This window comes from Amphibalanus amphitrite, unplaced genomic scaffold (genome assembly GCF_019059575.1).
Source record: "Amphibalanus amphitrite isolate SeventyFive unplaced genomic scaffold, NRLGWU_Aamphi_draft 000120F_arrow, whole genome shotgun sequence".
In the NCBI taxonomy this organism is placed as follows: Eukaryota; Metazoa; Arthropoda; class Thecostraca; order Balanomorpha; family Balanidae; genus Amphibalanus; species Amphibalanus amphitrite.
Genome location: NW_024881615.1, coordinates 726,955 through 748,027, shown reverse-complemented (window position 1 = coordinate 748,027; position 21,073 = coordinate 726,955). Strand labels below are relative to the sequence as shown.

General features: G+C 48.6%; 1 protein-coding gene across 3 annotated transcripts in view; it reads left to right on the top strand.

Annotated features, from left to right (window-relative positions):
- Nucleotides 1–18,905, top strand: part of LOC122381454 (netrin receptor DCC-like) — a 90,130-nt gene extending 71,225 nt beyond the window's left edge. For all 3 annotated transcript variants that reach the window (XM_043365620.1, XM_043365621.1, XM_043365622.1), the window contains exons 4-7: nt 6,421–6,631; nt 12,769–12,896; nt 15,172–15,340; nt 15,981–18,905. In XM_043365620.1, the coding sequence (XP_043221555.1) occupies nt 6,421–6,631; nt 12,769–12,896; nt 15,172–15,340; nt 15,981–16,111 (639 nt within the window). In that variant the 3' untranslated portion in view covers nt 16,112–18,905. The remainder of the gene's footprint in view (nt 1–6,420; nt 6,632–12,768; nt 12,897–15,171; nt 15,341–15,980) is intronic.
- Nucleotides 18,906–21,073: the final 2,168 nt, after the last annotated feature.

The window sequence follows — 21,073 nt, the reverse complement described above, 5'->3', positions numbered from 1 at the left end:
TAGAACACTGTTAGGAGGGTTGGGTGTTTTGCTACATGTAGTAAAACACCCAACCCTCCTAACAGTTTTCTATTACCTTCTTCCTGGTGTTCATTTAGAAGCGCGAGTAATTTAAGCGGGGAAGGGACTAAATTAACTTTCCTCAAGTGCTCAGATATGTACTGTGCAGTTACACCGCTAACGGTGCCAATATTTTTCTGTGTGTATTACGAGTCGTTCCGATACATAAAATTATTCGTTGCATTTGGGATCAAATAAATGTTTCGAAATAAATAGTTCACTCACTTAAATACATCAGAATCACATTTCCTTTACTGAGCTCTCATTTCCCTTAGTCCTTTCGTAGTCTTATAAAAAGGAACACGAGCGGCTGAACTTTTGGTATATTCAGCTTCACGTTATCTCTGTCCAACGTCCCATCGGAAATGGCGGTGTAATTTCCCAGACCGATACCATTTCAAACAGTGATGACAGTTCCGCTGTTGCTCGCCGGTGCATCGGGTGCATCTGAGCGCCTCGCTGAGCGCCGGCTCAGCGCTGCTGCCTCTGAAACTGCAGTGCGCTCCGGCTCATCGGTTCGGCGCCGCTCCCTGTGTAACTGCACGTGCGCCCCGGCTCACCGGCTCTCCCGCCGGCCCGTCGTGTCCGACGGAGACTAGTCGCTCCGTTCACGGTCCGATGGCTGTGTCTCCAAACGGAGCTCGGCCGGTCCGAGATCTGGTTTATGTCACTGGACGCGGGTTGGCCGCTCTGGCCACGCGCTGTTTGTTTCCCATAGCACGGTCAACTGGTCAGAGAAGTGCGGGCTCCATTCGGCGCGGAACAGTCTCCAATGCTGCGAGCTAGATCTGGTCGACCGCGGGGGCGCTGGAGAGCAGTTTTCGTCGTGCCGCCGTCACCCTCCATCGATCTCCGCGGGACTGCGCACACAACAGCGCTCGCTATCATCTTGTACTGTGAAGCGAGAACTATGTCGCGCAATCTCTCCTCAAACAGATTGGCTCGACGGCGGCTCCGGGTTGAGACAAACGCCGCTGTCGCCCGGTTTTCTGACAAGCCGTTCTGGCGAGGCACGTCGGTGTCCCATTTTGGCCGCTCCCCGCCCGCGCTGGTGTAATCTGGTTACAGACAGGTCGGAAATCGGTCACCCTTGAGAGGTGGCGCGACCGGGGCCGGCCGGACGGCCGAGTGGTCGGCAAAGGCCCTCGTCTGGGCGAGCGGGCGGCGGCCAGGCAGGCGGGAGAGCGGGTCGCCAGAGTGGGGCACGCAGCTAACGACGGATGACCGATCGATGAGGACACGATTGGTTAATACTCGGGCTGCAATTTACAGTGGCCGGCTGGGCGGTATTAGGTGCGGCGGCGCCTGGTCCAGACGGTTACGGCTCGTGGCTATATTTGTTGGATATCAGAAAGTAATTACGGAGCGAGCGAAGCGAGCGGAGTCTTACGTAGAATAACGGAAATTTCTGAGTATGAGCGGCCGGCCGGCCGGCCGGCCGGCCGGCCGGCCGGCCGTGCGGACGCTTTTGCGAGGCTTATATCTCAGCAACCACTTGACCGATTTACATGCGGTAATTTTTGTAGGGTAGCTTCATTCCTTCTACCAAGTATTGGACTATTCCCGATGCATGTGGGTGACCCCTTATGCACGTGCCACGTGCAAAACGAAGAGGTGTCACTTTTCTAATTGTTGCAATATCTCGGTAACAACTTGGCCGATTGCGCTGAAAGTTGGCATGTAGGTAGGCACCCACTAGGCACTGCATATCCATGTGCCAGAGTTGGGGTGCTGCTGCACGTGCGCACGTGCAGGGGTCGATTCCAGATCTCGAGAACGGCTGGACCGATTGCGCTCAAATTTGGTACACGGTTAGGGACCGGTTAGTAGGGTGCCGTGCAAAAGTCAGTTGGGACCCATGTTGCACGTGCGCACGTGCAGGACGCCGCTTCCAGATCTCGATAACGGCTGAGCCGATTGTGCTCAAATTTGGCACATCGCTAGAGACCGGTTAGTAGGGTGCAGTGCACAAGTCAGTTGGAGGTACCCCCTCGAAATTTCGCACGTGCAAGGCCCACCCTCTCGCTCGCTCCGTTAGTCGCCCCAAAAGGCGTTATACTGGTGTAGTGATTTGGAGTCTTAAATATGGTGGCTTAAAATGAAACTCGGTCGTGATTTAGCTCAGACGTCTGACAATATTTCTATTTGAAGGCTGTCGGTAAACTAGTGGCTAGTCGATTTCACAGCTTGCTTTCACTTAGCGCTGCCCGCTGGGTAAACGGTTATAATGCCACACCGTCACCGACGTCACCGACGAAGATATGCCGCAAAATGTCTAATATACCTATTTAGTTTTCCCTTTAGGGCTAGAATCTTAGTTTCTTTTCAAATCGAACACAAAAGGCTATTTTTATCGCTTGCTTTTTCCAAAGGAATGGTAAAGCACACATATCACCTTTTTGTGTTTTGAATTGCCGACAGAGGAAATGGGCGGCATTGTTTAATCAACCACATCGATCAGCATGTCATTTGACCTTTTTAATAGGAAGCGACGAGAGGCCTGCCATCAAATTTACGCCCAACAGCCCGTCTACTGGCAGTTAAACGGCGCCACATTTTCCCTGATGGTTCCTGTGGCGCACGAACCGCGTGAACTGTAAATTAGCCTCCACCCAGGCAGCTGCGGGAGGGCCGACGGCAGCCAATGACCGACTGCCGTATAGCCGAGTCGCAGACCTACGGGACTCGGCCTGAGAGCAGCACAGCCGTGTGTCTGCAGTCGGGACGAAATTAATCGTCCACACGGAGCTCTCCATGGCGCATTATCAGCCGCTCGCCAGATATTAGTTAGCGTCTCCTGGGCGACGGCGGGCCCGTTATTTCTGCCGCGGAGGTGCGGGCGGCTGGCTCAGCTGCCGGCCGTCCCATCTGCGCTGCGCTCATCTGGCCGTCTGTGCAGTCTCCCAGAGGTACGGCGGCGGCAGTGTCTATCGGCCGGGCGTGTGCCGCCGCCCGAGAGCCCTTCTGGTCGGCAATGACCGGCCTGGCGAGCGGCCGCCGTCCGCAGCCGCCGCCGCCAATATCGGGAATCGAAGCTGACTGAATTTCGTTAGCAGATGAAGAGTGGGATGGACGGGTCAGCGCTGGGCGGACCGGTCGGGTCGCTCGGTGGCATCGGGGGCTTGATCCTGGTGGATCTATCGGTCCGCCCCTGCTAATCGGAGCCCCTAATCTGATGGATATTTCATCAAGGCTGTCTGTAGAGATGCAGATACGACAGGAGTCAGAACTGTAGTTGGTTCGCCACTTGGACTGTTAGATAGCTCGCACTTCACTAGTTATTAGGCTAGAACCGACAAGAAACAATTGATCGTCGAAGCTCATCAAGTACGCGAAGAGACAACTGCGCTGCAATGCTTCACGATTGTCGTGGGCATGCTTCATTTTCACCCCGCTTCAGATGCAAAATGAATTACCTAATGGTGGAGCTTAATGCCAGGAGGGCTTATGTAACAAGTTACAAATCTTTCCCTATCAACCGCAGTCTGTACACCCCAGTAAGATTTCCGTTCAGAAAATAGCTGAACCTATTTGACATTGCACTTTTAACCTGGATTAGCATTGACGACACTCTAGATTCACCGGATCCTGGACATGACAGGGCAGCGGCACATTTCCATTGCGTCACTGAGCTTTGAAGCCATGCCACGTGCGAGGTATTTCCGATCTCTGACATATCTGACCCCATAGGATTTACACACATATATCATTCTCTTGAATTTGAAGCCTTGCACTATTCTAGTCTACATAGTGCCAGGCTGGCGATTTTCGGATCCCCTAAGCCACCGGTTACCCTGAGGTGGCACTGGCGTGGCATTGTCCAACCTCCAACTTGAGCTGCTCGTGAGGGGCCAGAACTGCCTCTGGACATGTGCCGCCCCCCAGGTAAGCCTGACGCATACGCGTCATTTATCGTCCGTCCCGAAATTGAGCCGGTCCCCGCCATCGAAAACGCCAGGCTAGCAGCTGAGCTGGGCAGCTGAGCTGGGCTGCCGAGCCATGGGTTAGTGTAAATGTCAGGGGCCGCTCCACATATAAGCATGAGACGTTCGCGAATGCTGATGGTTACATGTTGATAAAACGAAGCACTGTGCGCGGTGATCCTGCAAGGTCTTGACCAAGATTCTTACAGATAGTCTTGACAACAGTTGTGATAGCGAGCGCCGAGTTAATTTCCAAACTACAGCAGCAAATGCAATAACTTGTTCCTGCGTGGGAGCCAACAGGGGTTCAGAGGATCTCCTTAATCAGAGAAAGTGGCATCATATGTCAAACCGTGAGCCCATGAAATCCACGAGCGAAGTTTGCAGCACATTTGATTGCTGCGTGATTGATTACATAGAATGGCAGTCCACCTCTGGCAGTGACGACCAAGTTCATGATAACGATAACTCGAAGGCCTAGCCGCCTAGGTTAACAATAAAAATGAGGCGTCGTGTCCGACACTTTTTAGTTTTTACTATGCCGATGTTTTCAAATAGTGTTAGCAATTTGACATCTGAATTTGACACCAGTCCATGATTGATAAGTCCTTACATGTCCCTCGGAATTAATGTTATTGATTTTTAATTTCATTTCTAGTTTTGCAAAAGAAATGTTATGTGTGGCTAATTACTTCATGCTCACCGCAAGCTTAAATGTGCAGTAATGTACAGTAATTGCAGCAAACTAGAATAGCAGGTCAAAGTCCCTACATCATTTTTCACTGATCTAATGAACAATTGTAGTTTCTTCGTTTGCTGTCACCCGGGTCGGTTTCCCGGATATTCCAATTACGATACCTACTGCTGGACACTCGAGGCCCTGACATATTGGCCCAGACCTGCTTTAACCGGGCTCGCAGAATCGCGCGGTAGTGGAGCGGCTCAATGGCAGGGTGTTTTATTGGGCCATGCATCTCGAGCTGATGAAGGGCTCCGGCGGCGCCGGGGGATGCCAATAGCTGGCTGACCACCGGACCTGCTACCCAACTGAAACATTAAGACGCCATCTGGGCAAGCAAAGTGGCCTGCTCAGACAGGTGTCTGCGAGTAGACTGATTTATCCAGTCGAAACGCGGCGGGGCCTGTGTGATTTGGCAACTGGAAGGATAAAGCACAACTGAACGGCTGATAAGTAACTGACCTGTTTACTGGTTGATTTTTAATTAAGCTCAGTGTTCACAGTTCTTGATAAAAATCGATAATATTGTCGTTTGAAAATGGGAAAATTCAAAAATAAAGAAAGTTTCTAAACTGAGATAAAAATCAATGTATTTTATAAGGGTGGATTATTTACTTTATTTGAGTAGCTTGGATAAAGTAAAAGTACTACATATAGATTAGCTTAGTTTCCTTATTTCATCGTCGACGGGGCTATTCCATTTAAACGCTATGTTTAAGTGGATGCCTCTATTACACTTTAATTTAAATTTTATCTTGGCATTAACAGGTTTGCCTTTTAGATGTTAATAATTAATAGAATGGCGTTCTTTTTCTACGTCACCGGATGTCATCCTCATTGATTAAGAGCACGTAAATATTATCGTTGTTATTTATGTCTACCTGGTGGTAAACATGGCCATTGCTCTTCTCAAGCTCTACAATCATGGCCGATGATCAAATACGTTTTCTAGGTGGTTACACGGTCTCGCTCTCGAAAATAGTTAAGACAGAATAACTACACCACCTTATGGGTAGGCCCTTGAGGTTGACATTAGCCGTTTTCACGACGGCCATCTGGTACACAGCTGGTGCACATTTGGTGCAGATTTGGTGCAGATTTGGGCAAATCAGGTTCAGTTTGTCTCTTACTAGCTATCAGCTAGGGCTGCACTAATTGCTTATATGCCTGCTTTGTCATATTATCAGAGAGTATCATCGATGAAAACACTAAAATAAATTCATTAAAAAAACAGATATTTGCTGTTAAAGAGATAAGGTGCAGATTTGGTCAAATTAGGTGCACTCGCCGGATAGCCCGTCGTGAAAACGGCCATTGCGTATAACAGACAAAATTCAGGTTCATGTATAACGTGTTATGAATCACAAATACGTCTGCACCGGCCACCGGCTCACGAAGGACCTAAGGTTGTGTGTGACCCGTTGGTTGACGGTGCAGTAGAGCATCCCACTTATGACGCGGCTGGCCGCCCTGTGGATGACCACTGTGACCCAGCTGTCTTCTGTAGTTGACCCGTTGTGACCCGGCAGCAGCTGACCTGTGTGACCCGTGTGACCCAGCCACAGTTGACCCGTGTGACCTGTGAGACTCGTATGGCCTGTGTGACCTGTGTGACCTGTGTGACCCATGCGACCTGTGTGACCTGTGTGACCCGTGTGACCCAGCCCGCAGTTGACCTGTGCATCCCGTATCGGACAGGTGTCGTGGATCCGGCAGGCGGACCTGCACATCCTCACCATCGGCCGGTACACCTACACCACCGACCTGCGGTTCGGCGCCGAGCACGAGCCCGGCAGCGCTATATGGACGCTGGCCATCCGCGGCGCGCGCCACAACGACTCGGGCCTGTACGACTGTCAGATCAGCACCAAACCGCTGCTCACCACCACCGTCAACTTCACCGTCATCGGTGAGTGGCCCTGTGTTCGGTGAGAGCCGCGACAGGTGAGAACGTCACTAACCAGCCCCCTGCAACAAGTGCTCAGCCAAGGGGAACGGCCCTCGTATACCCAACTTCAATTATCCCTTAGCATTAGTGCATCATAACGCCCAGGATGTCACCAAACTTGGTGTGTTGCTTCACGTGTGCTGATCGGCCGGGCCATCAGGTGCCGAATTAATGAGATTGGCCCCACGTGCAGTCGATACCTGCCGGCCGACCCTGCAGGCGGAGCAGGCGGCCGATCCGCGCGCTGTAAACAGATTACAACGGGCCAATATGTGACTCCGGGCGCTCGTGATCAAATTAAATTGTGACGGCGTTTCAAGATGTTTTAACGATCACATGCGTACATACCTATATGTGTTAATGTATGTTTGCATGCATTTATGTGTATATGTTTGAATGATTTTAATAGCTATGATGCCTAATCACAGTCAAGTAAATTGTTTTGTTTTGGCTGATCACATAAATGACTTTAGCATTACCATAGTCAACAGTAGCTATACTACCGGGTTAGCAATAGCCCATTGCAACATGGAACCTTGGGCACCTAGTTATTTGATCCGCTTTCTACCGAGAAATTTTAGTAGTGTTTACTATAAAATTTCTCATAATAGATTTGATTATAGTGTGTAGGGTTTCCACCTTCGGAATGAAATGTCCATTGCTTTGATTCTTTGTTTTCAAATTCAATCAAACTGCTGCCCAATACCTATGCCGTCGTGAAAATTGCTGATAAATAGTACTTCATATTTAGATGTTAAGCAGGAAATGTTGTTATAAGGCTGTTATATCTGGGAAACAAATTATAACTACTTATTTACTAAGTCTAGATGTGTTAAGCATTATGTGATGAAACATCAAGTTTGTGCGCCGCTTTGCACCCTAGGGAATGAAGTGGCAGGCCCATACAGGCATAGAAGCTAAACAATAGCGTTGGTATATAGTAACTCCTGTTGATCAGGAGCACACGATGAGAACATGGCCCTTATGGGGCATTGGTGCCTTCTGAATGGCTATGCACCGCCTGTTGATGCTGCACACTGCCTGGCAATATCCATCAGTTACCTGAGACAAATGGAATGAAATTACACTTCAGCCTGACATAGACCATCCATCACTGCCGCGCAGCGTTGTGACAATGCCGGCATGATGTTGTCATCGTCGGGCCTATGCCGTTTCGATGTAGGTATAATTTGGCCGCGCTGCAGGATTACCACTGCGGGCGGCCATTAGTGTCACTTTGGAATGTCGGCCCCGTAATGCACCCAGTGAGTAACGACGGAGCGACGCACGCAGTGGCGCAGCCAGGATTTCATTTCGGGGGGGTCATCGCCTCCAAAGCGGGCCCCCTAGTGTGCGGGCCCCCCACCCATTTTTCAGAATCTCTCCATATTTCATACACATTCTGCTGAGCGGGCCCCCTTTACCTGCACGATAGCCCTGAGCGAGTTTGAATCAGAACATTTGGATAGAACAATAGCTCGGTAATCACCCGGTGTTCAATTTTTGCGCAAATTGACCACGACAAAAATATGTTCTATGACGTAAAAATTCGTATCTTTCGAGGCCGAAATGTGCCTCTTCCGCAATATGCATAGCATATATGCAATCGAAACTGTTGCCTGCTTCCGTCGGACAATATTTAACTAGTCCCATGTGCCTGTTCTAAGTCATCTATTGGCTGCTGTAGTAAATTGTGCTTTTACTCTTCTTCATTACGTGAATTCGCTCACAAGAATTTTTAATCCTCGCGGCACAGGGGGAAGGGGCTGATGCCTGATGCAATCCCCCATAAAGTTTTTTTTCTCGCAAATAACTCGCGTAAAAGCGGCTGATCGTGACGTAACTTTCAGTACCATCGCGTTGATCAATTTTACACCTACCCTAGAAATTTCATGACCCTGGCCCAAATGACCTCAAGGTCAATTCAAGGTCAAATTCCGACCTAAAGGTCGGAAAGTAGGCCAAACCTGGCCGACTTTCCGAGACCATGTTTGGCCAGAATCGCGGTTCGGCGTATGCCGGCTCGCATTAGCGGCGCGTTTGCAGTCCTTTCGTGGTTTCAAGCGTTCAAACATGTGATTTGATGTTGCTCCCATGCATAAGGGTGGATGTCAATGTCACCTGAAGGGCAGGTCAAGAGAAAGGTACCGCCTCTCATGGAAAAATTATGAAAAGCTAATTGATCAAAAACAAGGTGGAACAAATCGCTGAAGAAAATGGCATTTGTTCATGATTTATCTACTTAATTACACGGGTTTTGCTGCATAAACTGGTACGTTTAACAATTGAAAATGGCATAGTTGAAAAGAGCATTCAATTTGGTCCAAGATCCATTCATCGCTTTTGCATGAAGAGCAACAATATTCTTAAAAATATAAACGTTTCAAACCTCTACATACATAGTAATTCATCGATGGCCTCCATTTTTCAATAGGTAGCCTACGTCAACCTATGCTATAAAATATACTTAGCATGTTCTATAGTAGAACGCATGGCTATCAGTTATCACTAGACACGAGCACCTCAGACTTGTAAGCGATTCAACTCTGATTGAATCGATTCTCATGAATCGCTTGAAAATGCCGACTCACTGTGATTGAGTCGGTTGAATCACCTCTTGTCACCATATGAATCCTGATTGAATCGGTCACACATGGCAACTGCAAGTGATTGAATCGGCAACTCATCGATTCAAGTTGATTCAATTAACAAAATGATTCAATCACCATGCGTTGGAAATTAAAGTTGTGACCATATTTAGTACTATATTATGTGGAAATATATGTGGCATTTGCATCATAGTCACACACAATGCACTGCAAAATTTTTAGGTATTTTGTCAGTATTATAAATGCGCATAGCTATCAGTATTGAAAAAAAACATAAAAATGTTGTTTTAAGTTTTTAATCAAACTGTAAACACAAAATTATACATAAATGTCAATGCATGAAGATGAAAAAATGAATGTAATAGTAATCAAGTTAACAGTAGCAGTAAGCAGGCGCACATTGCTCAACACCTCATGCTCATTAGGTATAGAGTTCAGTGCTCAACACACATGTTTTAGATACCATGCTAATCTTTATATTTTCAATACCCTGTTTCATCAGGACATTTGTGAGCAAGCATAGATTTAGTACTTTTCTATGTTTTTTGGTATTTTCCTAGTGTATTTGGTTGATATCTGTTTGGTATCAGTTTCCAAAAATGTCTTAAATTGATATCACATATGTATATATTTTATATAACATCTTGATTGAATCGCGTTGAGTCAAATCATGAGTTGAGTTTTTCCCTGAATCACTGATAATGGGATGAGTCGTGATTGAGTTGAATCACAAGGTCCATGAGTCGTGATTGAATCGCTTGGAAAATCAGACTGTTTGATTGAGTTATGATTGAATCGGTCATTTCATCAAGTGAGTCGTGATTGAATTGATTGAAATTTTTTGAATCGTTTACAAGTCTACCTATCATTTTCTCCGATGTTTCTTGTCCTTGGTTACCAAAATATACTGTACTGTACTGTAGGTACCTCGATGCGATGGATATTTTTTCCCAAACCAAAATACTTAGCCGTCAAAAGGCAATCGACCGAAATGGATACATAACCCACGGACACAAGACCAACCAAACGCCCACCGATCGAAAATACCCCTTATTCGCGTTGCGGAGCAAGCGGGTCACCCTAGTGGGCTCCATTCACCCGAGGGCCCGGGCCCTATCCACACGGGGGCCCGAGCCCTATCCACACGGGGGCCCGGGCCACGTCCACCTGGGCTCCGGGTCCCATCCACCCGGGGCTCCGGGGCCCGTCCACCAGGGGGGCCGAGCCCCATCCACCCGGGGCCCGGGCCCATCCACCCGGGGGTCCGTGCCCCGTCCACCCAGGGGCCCGGACCCTATCCACCCAGGGGGCCAGGGCCCGTTCTCCCAAAGGCCCGGGCCCCATCCACCCGGGGATCCGGGCCCCGTCCACCCAGGGCTCGGGGCCCGTTCTCCCGGGGCCCGGGCCCCATCCACCCAGGGGGCCCGGGCCCGTTCTCCTGGGGCCCGGGCCCGTTCTCCCGGGGTCCCGGGCCCCATCCACCCAGGGGGCCAGGGTGCGTTCTCCTGGGGGCCCGGCCCGTTCTCCCGGGGGCCCGGGCCCATCCACCAAGGGCCCCGGGCCCCATCCATCCGGGGGCCCGGGCCCGTTCTCCCGGGGGTTCAAGCCCGTCCACCCGGGGCTCGGGGCCCGTTCTCCCGGGGACCCGGACCCATCCACCGGGGGCCCGGACCCCATCCATCGGGGGCCCGGGCCCGTTCTCCCGGGGGCCCGGGCCCCATCCACCTGGAGCCCCGGGCCGACCCCCCACCCGTGGTGTCCCAGTAGGCATTTCTCGAAGCGGGCTCGTCCAATTAGATTACGACCTCTCTCCTCTCTCTCTCTCTCTCTCTCTCTCTCTCTCTCTCTCTCTCTCTCCTCTCTCTCTCTCTCTCTCTCTCTCTCTCTCTCTCTCTCCTCTCTCTCTCTCTCTCTCTCTCTCTCTCTCTCTTTTTCTTTCTCGAGCGGGCCCCCGATAGAAATTTCGGGGGGGGTCAGCTGACCCTCTGACCCCCCCCCTGGCTGCGCCACTGGACGCACGGCCATCCGTTATCGTTACGGCTGGACACAGAGCGACGCCGGCCGTGATTACTGTCTCTTTAACGACTCCGTAATGCGCCGCCGCTGCCGCCGGTCCGTATGTACACCGTCAGCTAACATCACCGTCACCCATTGAAGTGACGTGTCTGCAGCCGGCACTGTGGCGGCGAGCAGACGGAAGTGCTCGTCACCGGCCGCCCGAGCCAGGTGGAGGGGCTCAGGAGCTCTCCATCCGGCGCTGTGCAGAGTTTGAGACCGGCTCATCCCTCCTTTGTGTCGGTACCACCTGAGACTCCATCCCATTGTGCTCTCGGGCGGCCCGCAGCAGCAGGCCGGCCGATTCAGGCAGCCAGCTGCCCAGATCTGCAGACTCGCTCAACTACATGTCAATTTCTACTTTGTGAAAGTCAACTTCAGGTTCGCGACTCTGATACGATTGTCGCTTCCCGTTCCCGCTGTAGTTATTTTTTATTCATCTAAAAGGCTTTTCAAACTAGCAGTACCTACAGCTATATACATATTCACCGCTCCATCCCGGCAATGTCCTAAGAGCCAGCTCTATGGCCAAATATAGTCGCCGTTGGGCTAAATGTTCCGTATGATAACAGATTTGATGTCTTCATGTCAGGCTCAGAAGTGGGATGTCTTGTTTAAGCCACAGATGGGGTCGGATCGGTGGCGAACATGACCTTATGTTGACACATATTTACCGGGAGTTTACATAGCAAAGCTGCATAGTCAATAAACTGGAATGTATTTAGTAAAAGCCATTTCGTTCTTTACTCATTTAATGAATGTTTAGAAGGGACTGCTTTTTTGTTCTTAGCATCTAGGCCGATGCAAGGTAATGTGCTTTTGTGATTAGCCTTTGTTCGGCTCTGCACGACGGTACCATTACGTATCGCCATGTATTCCATTAATGACTCGTAAAGAAGATTTGAGTGATGACGATGTAGATCTACTGTGGGCTGACAGCTGCATGTCATGGGCGACATGATGAATGGCTTCATTTAAATGTCCCGGCCGCCGACATCCAGTATTTTTGAAACAGCAGATTTGCACACTTACGCTTGGATACAGCAACACTGGGCTACCGACTATACCGTAGTTGCTACAAAAATTTATTCCGAGCTATACCTATGAACCAGCAACATGAATTAACTAGTACAGGTGCATTAGCTTCAAAGGCGATATTTGAATTAAACCATGAAAAGTTATACGATAATAACTACATCATGTATATCACGAAGCAATATAACTATGTTGTATCAGCTGCAAAACGGCGGCTACAAGATAAATTCATGATGTCAAGATATTTATTGTAAAAGAGATTAGGTGCAGATTTGGTCAAATTAAGTGCATTCGCCAGATACCTCTCGTGAAAACAGATACTATCCAGATACGGACCCACCTACCGCCGATGTGACGGCACCCCTTCCCCCTCCCCCCCCCCCCGTTCTCCTGTTGCAGTGCCGGAGACGCGTATCCTGGGCGCGGGCAGTCTGTTTATACAGCGGGGCAGTGACCTGAACTTGACCTGCACGGTCAGCTACAGCCCCGAGCCGCCAGACGCTGTGATCTGGAGGCTGGGGGACAAGGTGAGTGAGAGAGAGAGAGAGAGAGAGAGAGAGAGAGAGAGAGAGAGAGAGAGGGAGAGAGGGAGAGAGAGGGAGAGAGAGAGAGAGAGAGAGAGAGAGAGAGAGAGAGAGAGAGAGAGAGAGAGAGAGAGAGAGAGAGAGAGAGAGAGAGAGAGAGAGAGAGAGAGAGAGAGAGAGGTTGTGGTGACAGGAGAAACGCTGATTCGTGACACGATTGGTTGTAGGTATAATTAAGTCGGCGGCCGCTAGGCCTCCGCGCCACCCGCCGGCCGCTGGGGGGGGGGGGGGGGGGGCATATAGTTGCCCCCCTATTTCTGCGATGATATCGTCGCAACGCGAAGAGATAGAGAAGCGAAACATTGCACACAACTTCCTGAATACCTAGCCGAGGTTGTGTCCAAATAACTTGGTGTCGATCCCATTTCAAATGACGTCACAGTGACGTCAGAAGTCAAATTATAGGTTTGCGTCTCTCAGTTTCCTCACGATATATCCGATATATGAGACCGAATATAAAGGAGCGATTATTGGTCAGGAACTAGGTGGAAGTGTACTTAGATGTTTCAGGATGACAAGAGGTGCTGTCTAGTTTATTTACAGTTGAGTTTCATGCTCAGTGACATCAGGAACGGTCAATGTCGGAAAACGACAAAACTTTATGACGTCACTGTGACGTCATTTAAGTGTTACAACCACCAAACCTTCCCCAAACATTGCCTATGTAGGTATTCATTTGAAGCTCTGCCAAGTTTCACGTTCGTAGCTCATCAGGTTTCGGTGATATTCTACGAAACGTAAAGGGGGGGGGGGGCAACTTTATGCCCCTCAGCGGCTCGTGGGTTAATTGGTCGTATAGGTCATATACCTACATCAGTAGGTCATATAGGTCAGTAGGTCATAAGTTGGTCAGGGAAGTGATAACATAGCTATAATAGTGGTAGGTATAATTGCTTTTACAGCCATATTAAGATATTATGGAAATGTGGCGACTTCATCGTACGAATAAATTGTTTTTTGGAGATGTCGAAGCAAATTGCAGGTCACCTTCAGAAGGCTATAGAACGTATAGTTCAGCGGATCATTATTATGAAACCAACATCGTTTTAATCCAGGATAACGACTGATAATTTCAACTATATAACAATCTTTAACAACATGTCCCTCGCTCGTGTACTGGGAAACACATTGGAACCCGGTAAATCAAATATTGTTGGTTATCCTCTCGCAAGAGACTTTGGCTCACTTGTCTCAGTCAGTTGTCACCATAGGATTCTCTCATCTCACTTGACTTGGAGAACTTGGAGAAGCACTTGACGACTCCGTGTTGCGGATGCTGAGATAATTGAAACGAAATTATGCAATGTAAGGTACCCATGGATGCTCCCTGAGATTTAATTGTGAAAGTAAAAAGAAATGGCAGGACGCATTTCCTTCACTTCGCAATATTCTTTAGGGCAGCATTTGCAGTTTGCACGCTTCTGGGCATCAGGGCGAATAGGCCATCTCAGGTCACCATAATGCTTTCCAAGAGCGGAAAGGAGCTACTGGAGATGAAAGGAAAAGAGTTATTTGCAGAAGAAGAAGCACAGCGAGAGTCAGCCTAAGTAATTAGATTCGGCCCAGAATAAACAGATTAATTGCCGCCAGACAGACAATGGGTAGAGGCGCTGGCTGGAGGGAATCAGCCGAGAAAGCGACCCAGAGGATCGCACTGGGTATAGCCATTGATTGGGTAAAAGTCCCTGTACTTCACTGATTGACGTTAGGGGTCTGGACGATTGGTGGTTTGTGCACTGTGCAGGTGAAAATGTTTAGCCGTTTGTGCAATGTGCAGAGGTAGGTACAAAGATTTTTACGGTTTGCACACAGGTGATAACGTTCAGCTGGTCTGTGCACAGGTGATAACGTTCAGCTGGTCTGCACACAAGTGATAACGTTCAGCTGGTCTGCACACAGGTGATAACGTTCAGCTGGTCTGCACACAGGTGATAACGTTCAGCTGGTCTGTGCACAGGTGATAACGTTCAGCTGGTCTGCACACAAGTGATAACGCTCAGCTGGTCTGCACACAGGTGATAACGTTCAGCTGGTCTGCACACAGGTGATCACGTTCAGCTGGTCTGCACACAGGTGATAACGTTCAGCTGGTCTGCACACAGGTGATCACGTTCAGCTGGTCTGCACACAGGTGATAACGTTCAATCTGTCTGTGCACAGGTGATAACGTTCAGCTGGTCTGCACACAGGTGATAACGTTCAGCTGCTCTGCACGCAGGTGATAACGTTCAGCTCGACCCGCGGCGGGATCAGTGTGATCACGGAGAAGGGCCACCGGACCACGTCCCACCTGCTCATCCAGCGCGCGCAGAGCGGCGACTCGGGCACCTACTGGTGTCAGCCCAGTAACGCGGCACCCGCCTCCGTCACCGTGCACATCCTCGACGGTGAGCCGCCAGAGGCAGGCTTTCAGACGGGAAACAACGCGCTGTTTTGCTGATAAATAATTCACGCTTTTTCTTTGCTCTGGCTTACCTTACGATGTCGGTTAAGTGCATTGAATGTTGACTAAAAGGGAGAATAAAAGCACTGATGTTTACTTTTCAAGGTAGCTTGTTTTGAGTTGAACCCAACTTGAGCTCATACACAGAAAAGTTTGCGAAAGCTTTTGTCATCGCAGTTAGTTGCCGCCGCGTTAGTTTTCATTTGGTGAAGGCTGAACTAAAAGAGCAGATGTCAACTTTATGTTCTGCCTTTCAGCGTAACATCGCCAGCGGCACCTTGAAATGCAGCATTTTTCTGTATGCTTTCCTGCCTGGCCTTTATTATTGTCTTTTACTTTTATATTGCTAATATTTTCATTTGATAGCCAAATGAAAGATAAACTGTTTCAGACGTTTGATTGTTAAGGCCTCGTAAAAAACAGGTTTGCAATGTGGTTTAGAAGCATCGTATTCTAAAAGGTCCAAAGGTCATTTGTGGGGATTGATTGCATTCTAGCGATGATAGATGCGTATGTAGCCTAATAACTCAACACTCAGCTCGATCAAAACATCCTCCCTCATGCTCCGATCCTCCCTTCCCTAGGTGAACAGTCGGCGGCCATGCAGAACGGCGGCGTCCGAACGGCGGCGCCGGAGCGGTCTGTGGCGGCGGTGAGCGGGACCCTACTGCTGCTGCTGCTGCTCACCTGCTGCACGGCACCGGCGGAGCGGTGATAGCGGTGGACCCGCCGCACGTCACCAGAGGTCGCCGGAGGTCATCAGAACAGTCACCACAGGTTATTGGAGCTCACCAGAGGCCACTGCAGGTGACCAGAGAAGGGTCATCAGAGTCATCAAAGGTCACCAAAGGTCCCTGAAGGTCACCGAATGTCACCAAAGGTCACTCGAGGTCACCGAATGTCACTTGAGGTCACCATAAGTCACTGAATATCATTACAGCGCGTCGGCTCTTGTCGGACGATCGTCCTTTGCTGTGAACTATGGGTCTCCAAATCAGCGGCACTAAATGCTGGTCTGACCTCTCGGGCGCTTATCACAGGGTGCACCCGGGTCCCTGGACAGTCGCGGTGCCGCGCTGGTGTGGAGAGTTGGACGTCACCCGGCTCCGTCGTTCGACACAGAAGGTGGATGGCATGGAACTCTCTGAACTTTGACCCGCCGCGCGATATTGGCCGCAGAGAATCGAGTGAGAGACATGAGCGGACCGGGACAGAGGTGATGGTTGAGTGGATCAGGGCAGAGTGGGTGGAACGGAGCGTGTCCGGACAGAGGGGACGGACAGAGTGTGTCCCGGACAATGCAGCCGGGCTGAGTTATTGGCGGCCGCCAGCGGTGGCAGCGGTCGGTGGTGGGGACTGGGCGGGGGTCGCTAGACCGGTGTGTGCCGGGTGTTCCATCTTCTTTTTGGCGGTTGGAGTGAGAAACCAAGTCATTTTGCTGCGCTCGTGATCAAGGAGAGAGAGAGAGAGAGAGAGAGAGAGAGAGAGAGAGAGAGAGAGAGAGAGAGAGAGAGAGAGAGAGAGAGAGAGAGAGAGAGAGAGAGAGAGAGAGAGAGAGAAAGAGAGAGGGGGGAAAGAGAGAGAGAGAAAGAGAGAGAGAGAGAGAAAGAGAGAGAGAGAGAGAGAGAGGGACAGAGAGAGAGAGTTGGAGATCGGAGAGAGGGATGGGGCGTACTGATCGATAGCTGATCTGCCGCGGCTAGTTTCATAACGCAACATTATGCTAATTCCGCGTTTGGGCATGCATGGTAAGCCAAGGAAGGTGCATAACAGTCTGTCATTAGTATCGGAGATCATGTTTTCCTTTTGAATATCAGGGAATGATATTGCGGAAGAGAATGCATGGGAATCCCCATCATAATGATTAAAATTGTATGTTTCCGTGTTCTGTCATTGCATTATACCTATAAATAGGTGATTGGGTGGTTTTCTTGGTCAAGTTTCAGTGCTCAAAGGTTATATTGTGTTGACGCTAAAAGCATGGCTTGGAGATCAGGCTTGGGGAGGTGTGATTGTTCCTCTGGATCGCGTGTTAAGTGTGAGCGCATTTTTCTGAACTATCAAAGTATGTATGCAAGGACTTGCTTACCTAAGCCGTTGTCGATGCAGTTGTGTCTCGGAGACGAAGTTCTGAAGATCGGCACCCACAGCAGGCACAGGTCAGCTCATGTAACGAAGTGTTTATACCGTGTCACAAACAAAGATGTTGCCAAGTCCCGTACCTAGAATTAGAACATGGGAGTTCATGTATGTCAGTGTTATCTTTGTTTCTGTTTTGTTTTTCATATAATCATATAATGATCATATATGGCATGTCTTTTGTGTTGAAGATCAGTCACTTGCAAGTGACCATCCCATCTTAACATTAATTTTGAGTTGAGATAGCCAAAATGGGGTCCCTGGCTTGCACTTACCGGTTTGGGCACTCACAAGATCGAGAAATGCCTCAAATCGAAAATATCTAATTTCAAAGTTGCAGCATTTGGATTCAGAGGGGCTAATGTATTAGAATGCCCTCTCTGAATGTGTGACGTCAGCGCTAAAACTAAAATGTTTGGGAGCACGCGGTGGTATATGCTGCTTTGCGCGCAACAAGTGACGCACTTTCAAATAAAGTCGCTAGGAACAGCGGAGATCCCAAAAACTAAACAAAAGTAAAAGCCTAATATCTTGAAAACCGGTGAATGTTTTTCGATGAAATTCGGTAGATATGTATTCGTTTTCGCCCTTTTTGAACCGAGCGACATCACTTTCATACCAATTCATTAACTTTTTTGAAGGTGGGAGGGTCCCTTTAAGTACGTGATAATGAAATTATGTATTGAAATGTATAATGTATCCTGAGGATGGATGGATTAGGATTATGTGCAATCCATTATGTGGAAGCATCGTTTCAACGGTATACATATGCTGATGCGTCAGCTCTTATCGAAAACAGCTCACTGCATGAAATGAGTTCATATGTCACGCTAAACGTCATTGGCTTTCATACATTACCATTTCGTGCTTTGCTCTGAAGGTCCGTTGATGTCACTACGTATTTTTTCCTGGCTTTTTAACTGATATGGCTCTTGACTGAAAGTGAGACTGCCTGTGAGAAATATTTGCGAACAGTTATTCAAGAATTTAATCAAGAAATGGGTATATTGTAGGCGTCGTAGATAAGTTGCGACAATACCAACAATGTGATCATCTGAGGTTCTAATTAACGATTCATCGAATCAAAATAATTGAGCATGAAGTGGTCGCGTTAGTGCTGAATTTTCCAACTTCCTTGTTTCCCTCTTTAACAAGGCGCCATGACTGCAGGCTACAGCACAATATTGTCATTGATGAAATGTGTGCGATGTTCGTTCATGCTTTCACCTTGCCCTTTCATGTCCTATGTACCAAATGTTCCACAGTCATCTGTTGAAGCGCAAGTGCTTGACTTTACTGTGTAAACATAAATCCATCTATGCATGTATGCGCGAAGTGCTTGCAATATATATTTATGTCGCGGTCAATAACTTGTTTCCAGATACATACAAGAGTCGATATCATCTTCATCACTGTCACCAGACGCCAGATCGTTGCATCACCATTTTACATTTCTTAAAATACCTCCTAATGTTTGTTTCAGAGGACAATGTGGACGTTACAACCTATTCCATTTTAATGGTGCGAAAGACCTTCCGGAGAAAAAGTGGATTTTCAAAGAACCGAATGAAATACCTATGCATACAAAAGTGCGGTGTATAAATAATTGAACAGCAATTTACTTGATAATGAACACATATGCTAATTACTTATTCATCTTCAGAGGCGCTACTGGTAGGCTGCGGTAGGAGAGCATACCCTAAAACGTTTTTCCATATTAAAAAAACTCAGTGAATTTCTATTCCTTTCGCACTGCTGTGTAGTTTAACCCTCGCCCTGGCAGGGCATTTTTCATAACACGGCCTGGCAGGGGGGGTCGATGCGACCCCCCCCCCCCCTCGCGATTGGCTCCTATGGCACCTAGAAACACCAAATTTGGTAGGTAGGTGGGCCCCTTGGAGTTCTCGCCCCTGTGCAAATTTGGTTGCTATAGGTCAATATTTAGGGGGGTTTGGGGGGTATAAATGTAAAATTTTCGCTAAAAACAGGTCAAAAGTTTTTCGCTTATAACTTTTGATCTAATTAAGATAGAGCAAAAAGAAAAGCACCAGTAAACTCAGCACGTCAAGGCGCGTCGAATGATATACTTTTTAGCTTGCTTAAGTGTACTTAAAGTTTTTCTTAAATTTTAAGTAAACTTAAATTTATAAATTAAGTTCAAGTTAACAAAATTGCATCATATTGCATATCATTCGATTCGGCTGATCACCAGGAACACAATGATACCATTTTTTAAGCTCTAGCGTCATTGTGTGCCAAGTTATTGGCAAAAACGTTATTTGACCTCAGTTGACCTCATTTGACCTGACCCATGTATAAGTACACCAAACAAAGAAGCACCAAGTGACCTGCTGTTAAGTACTGTGGTTTCAAAGCACAAAAGTGTTGGAATGAAGCGGATATCTCCAGTATTTTCCGAATTTAGTATTTTCCCATAGGCTTAACATTACGACGTAATGACCTCCAACTGACCTCAGGTCAGTGACCTCAAAAAACCCGAACTATATGTTATACAACTCGGTGAACTTAGCACATCCTGAAAGTTTGAAGGAAATCAGTCCAAAACTGTGAGTTGGACAGGTGATAAAAGAAAATTGAAATTTGACCATGACCTTGTACCGGTTTTTCTGACCTGGTGACCTGACCTTAGATCACTCGGACCTGAAATTTTCAGGTCATATGTAAAAAGGTTGCCCCATAGGCTGTACCAAATTTGGCGGCGCTGCACGCCGCCGTTTTTACGCTATCTTCGAAAAACCTTAGGGGGGTCGCATCGACCCCCCCCCCTGCCAGGGCGAGGGTTAATATTTTTTTCCTGATAAGAGTTGTTTATTTAGTTTTCGTTTTATTGTCGAAAACTGTAAATTACATTATTGTCGTATTGTCGATTTCGGACGCTGCCTGGGGGCGTTTGCCCTAAATGACACAAATATGACACTGTCCATTTTAAAGGAGTGTTGAATAACAAAACAAATAACTGTAATGTAGTGCCCAATCGTTCGTAGGTTTGACAAGAGACGAAAAGGAACAACTTTACAAGAATTGGCCGATGTGGTTCGTCACCTATTTGAAGTCAGCTCGACGCACAGTCGTTTCTCAGCGATCTGGTCAACTCCAACTCCATGCTGATGTGTTGATGTAATCTGAAAGCCGCTCCACCCCTGCCCCACCCCGCCGCTTGGCATCAAAGTTGGCCGGCTGCCGCGCTGACCGCGTCGAAATCGGTCCCGCCGGCGACCAGTGAGCCGTCCTCTGACTTCACTGACGGGCCTCGTCCGACACTGCCCAACTTGTCCGCGCGACTCGGCAGGGTGGGCGGGGGTCGTCTGAGACGAGTCACTCACCCTGCACGACCGACCAGCCGCGGCCCACGGCGACCGCGAGCCACCAATCAGGTGTCGGTGTCACCGGAGCCGGGCCGGTGACGACCCACCGCGGGGCAGCGCCTCCTCCAATTTTAATGCGTCTCCCTGCTAAGTGGATACCCTAGACGCCCCACGCACTGCAAACATGTTGACAGCGGACTTCAAACCGACAA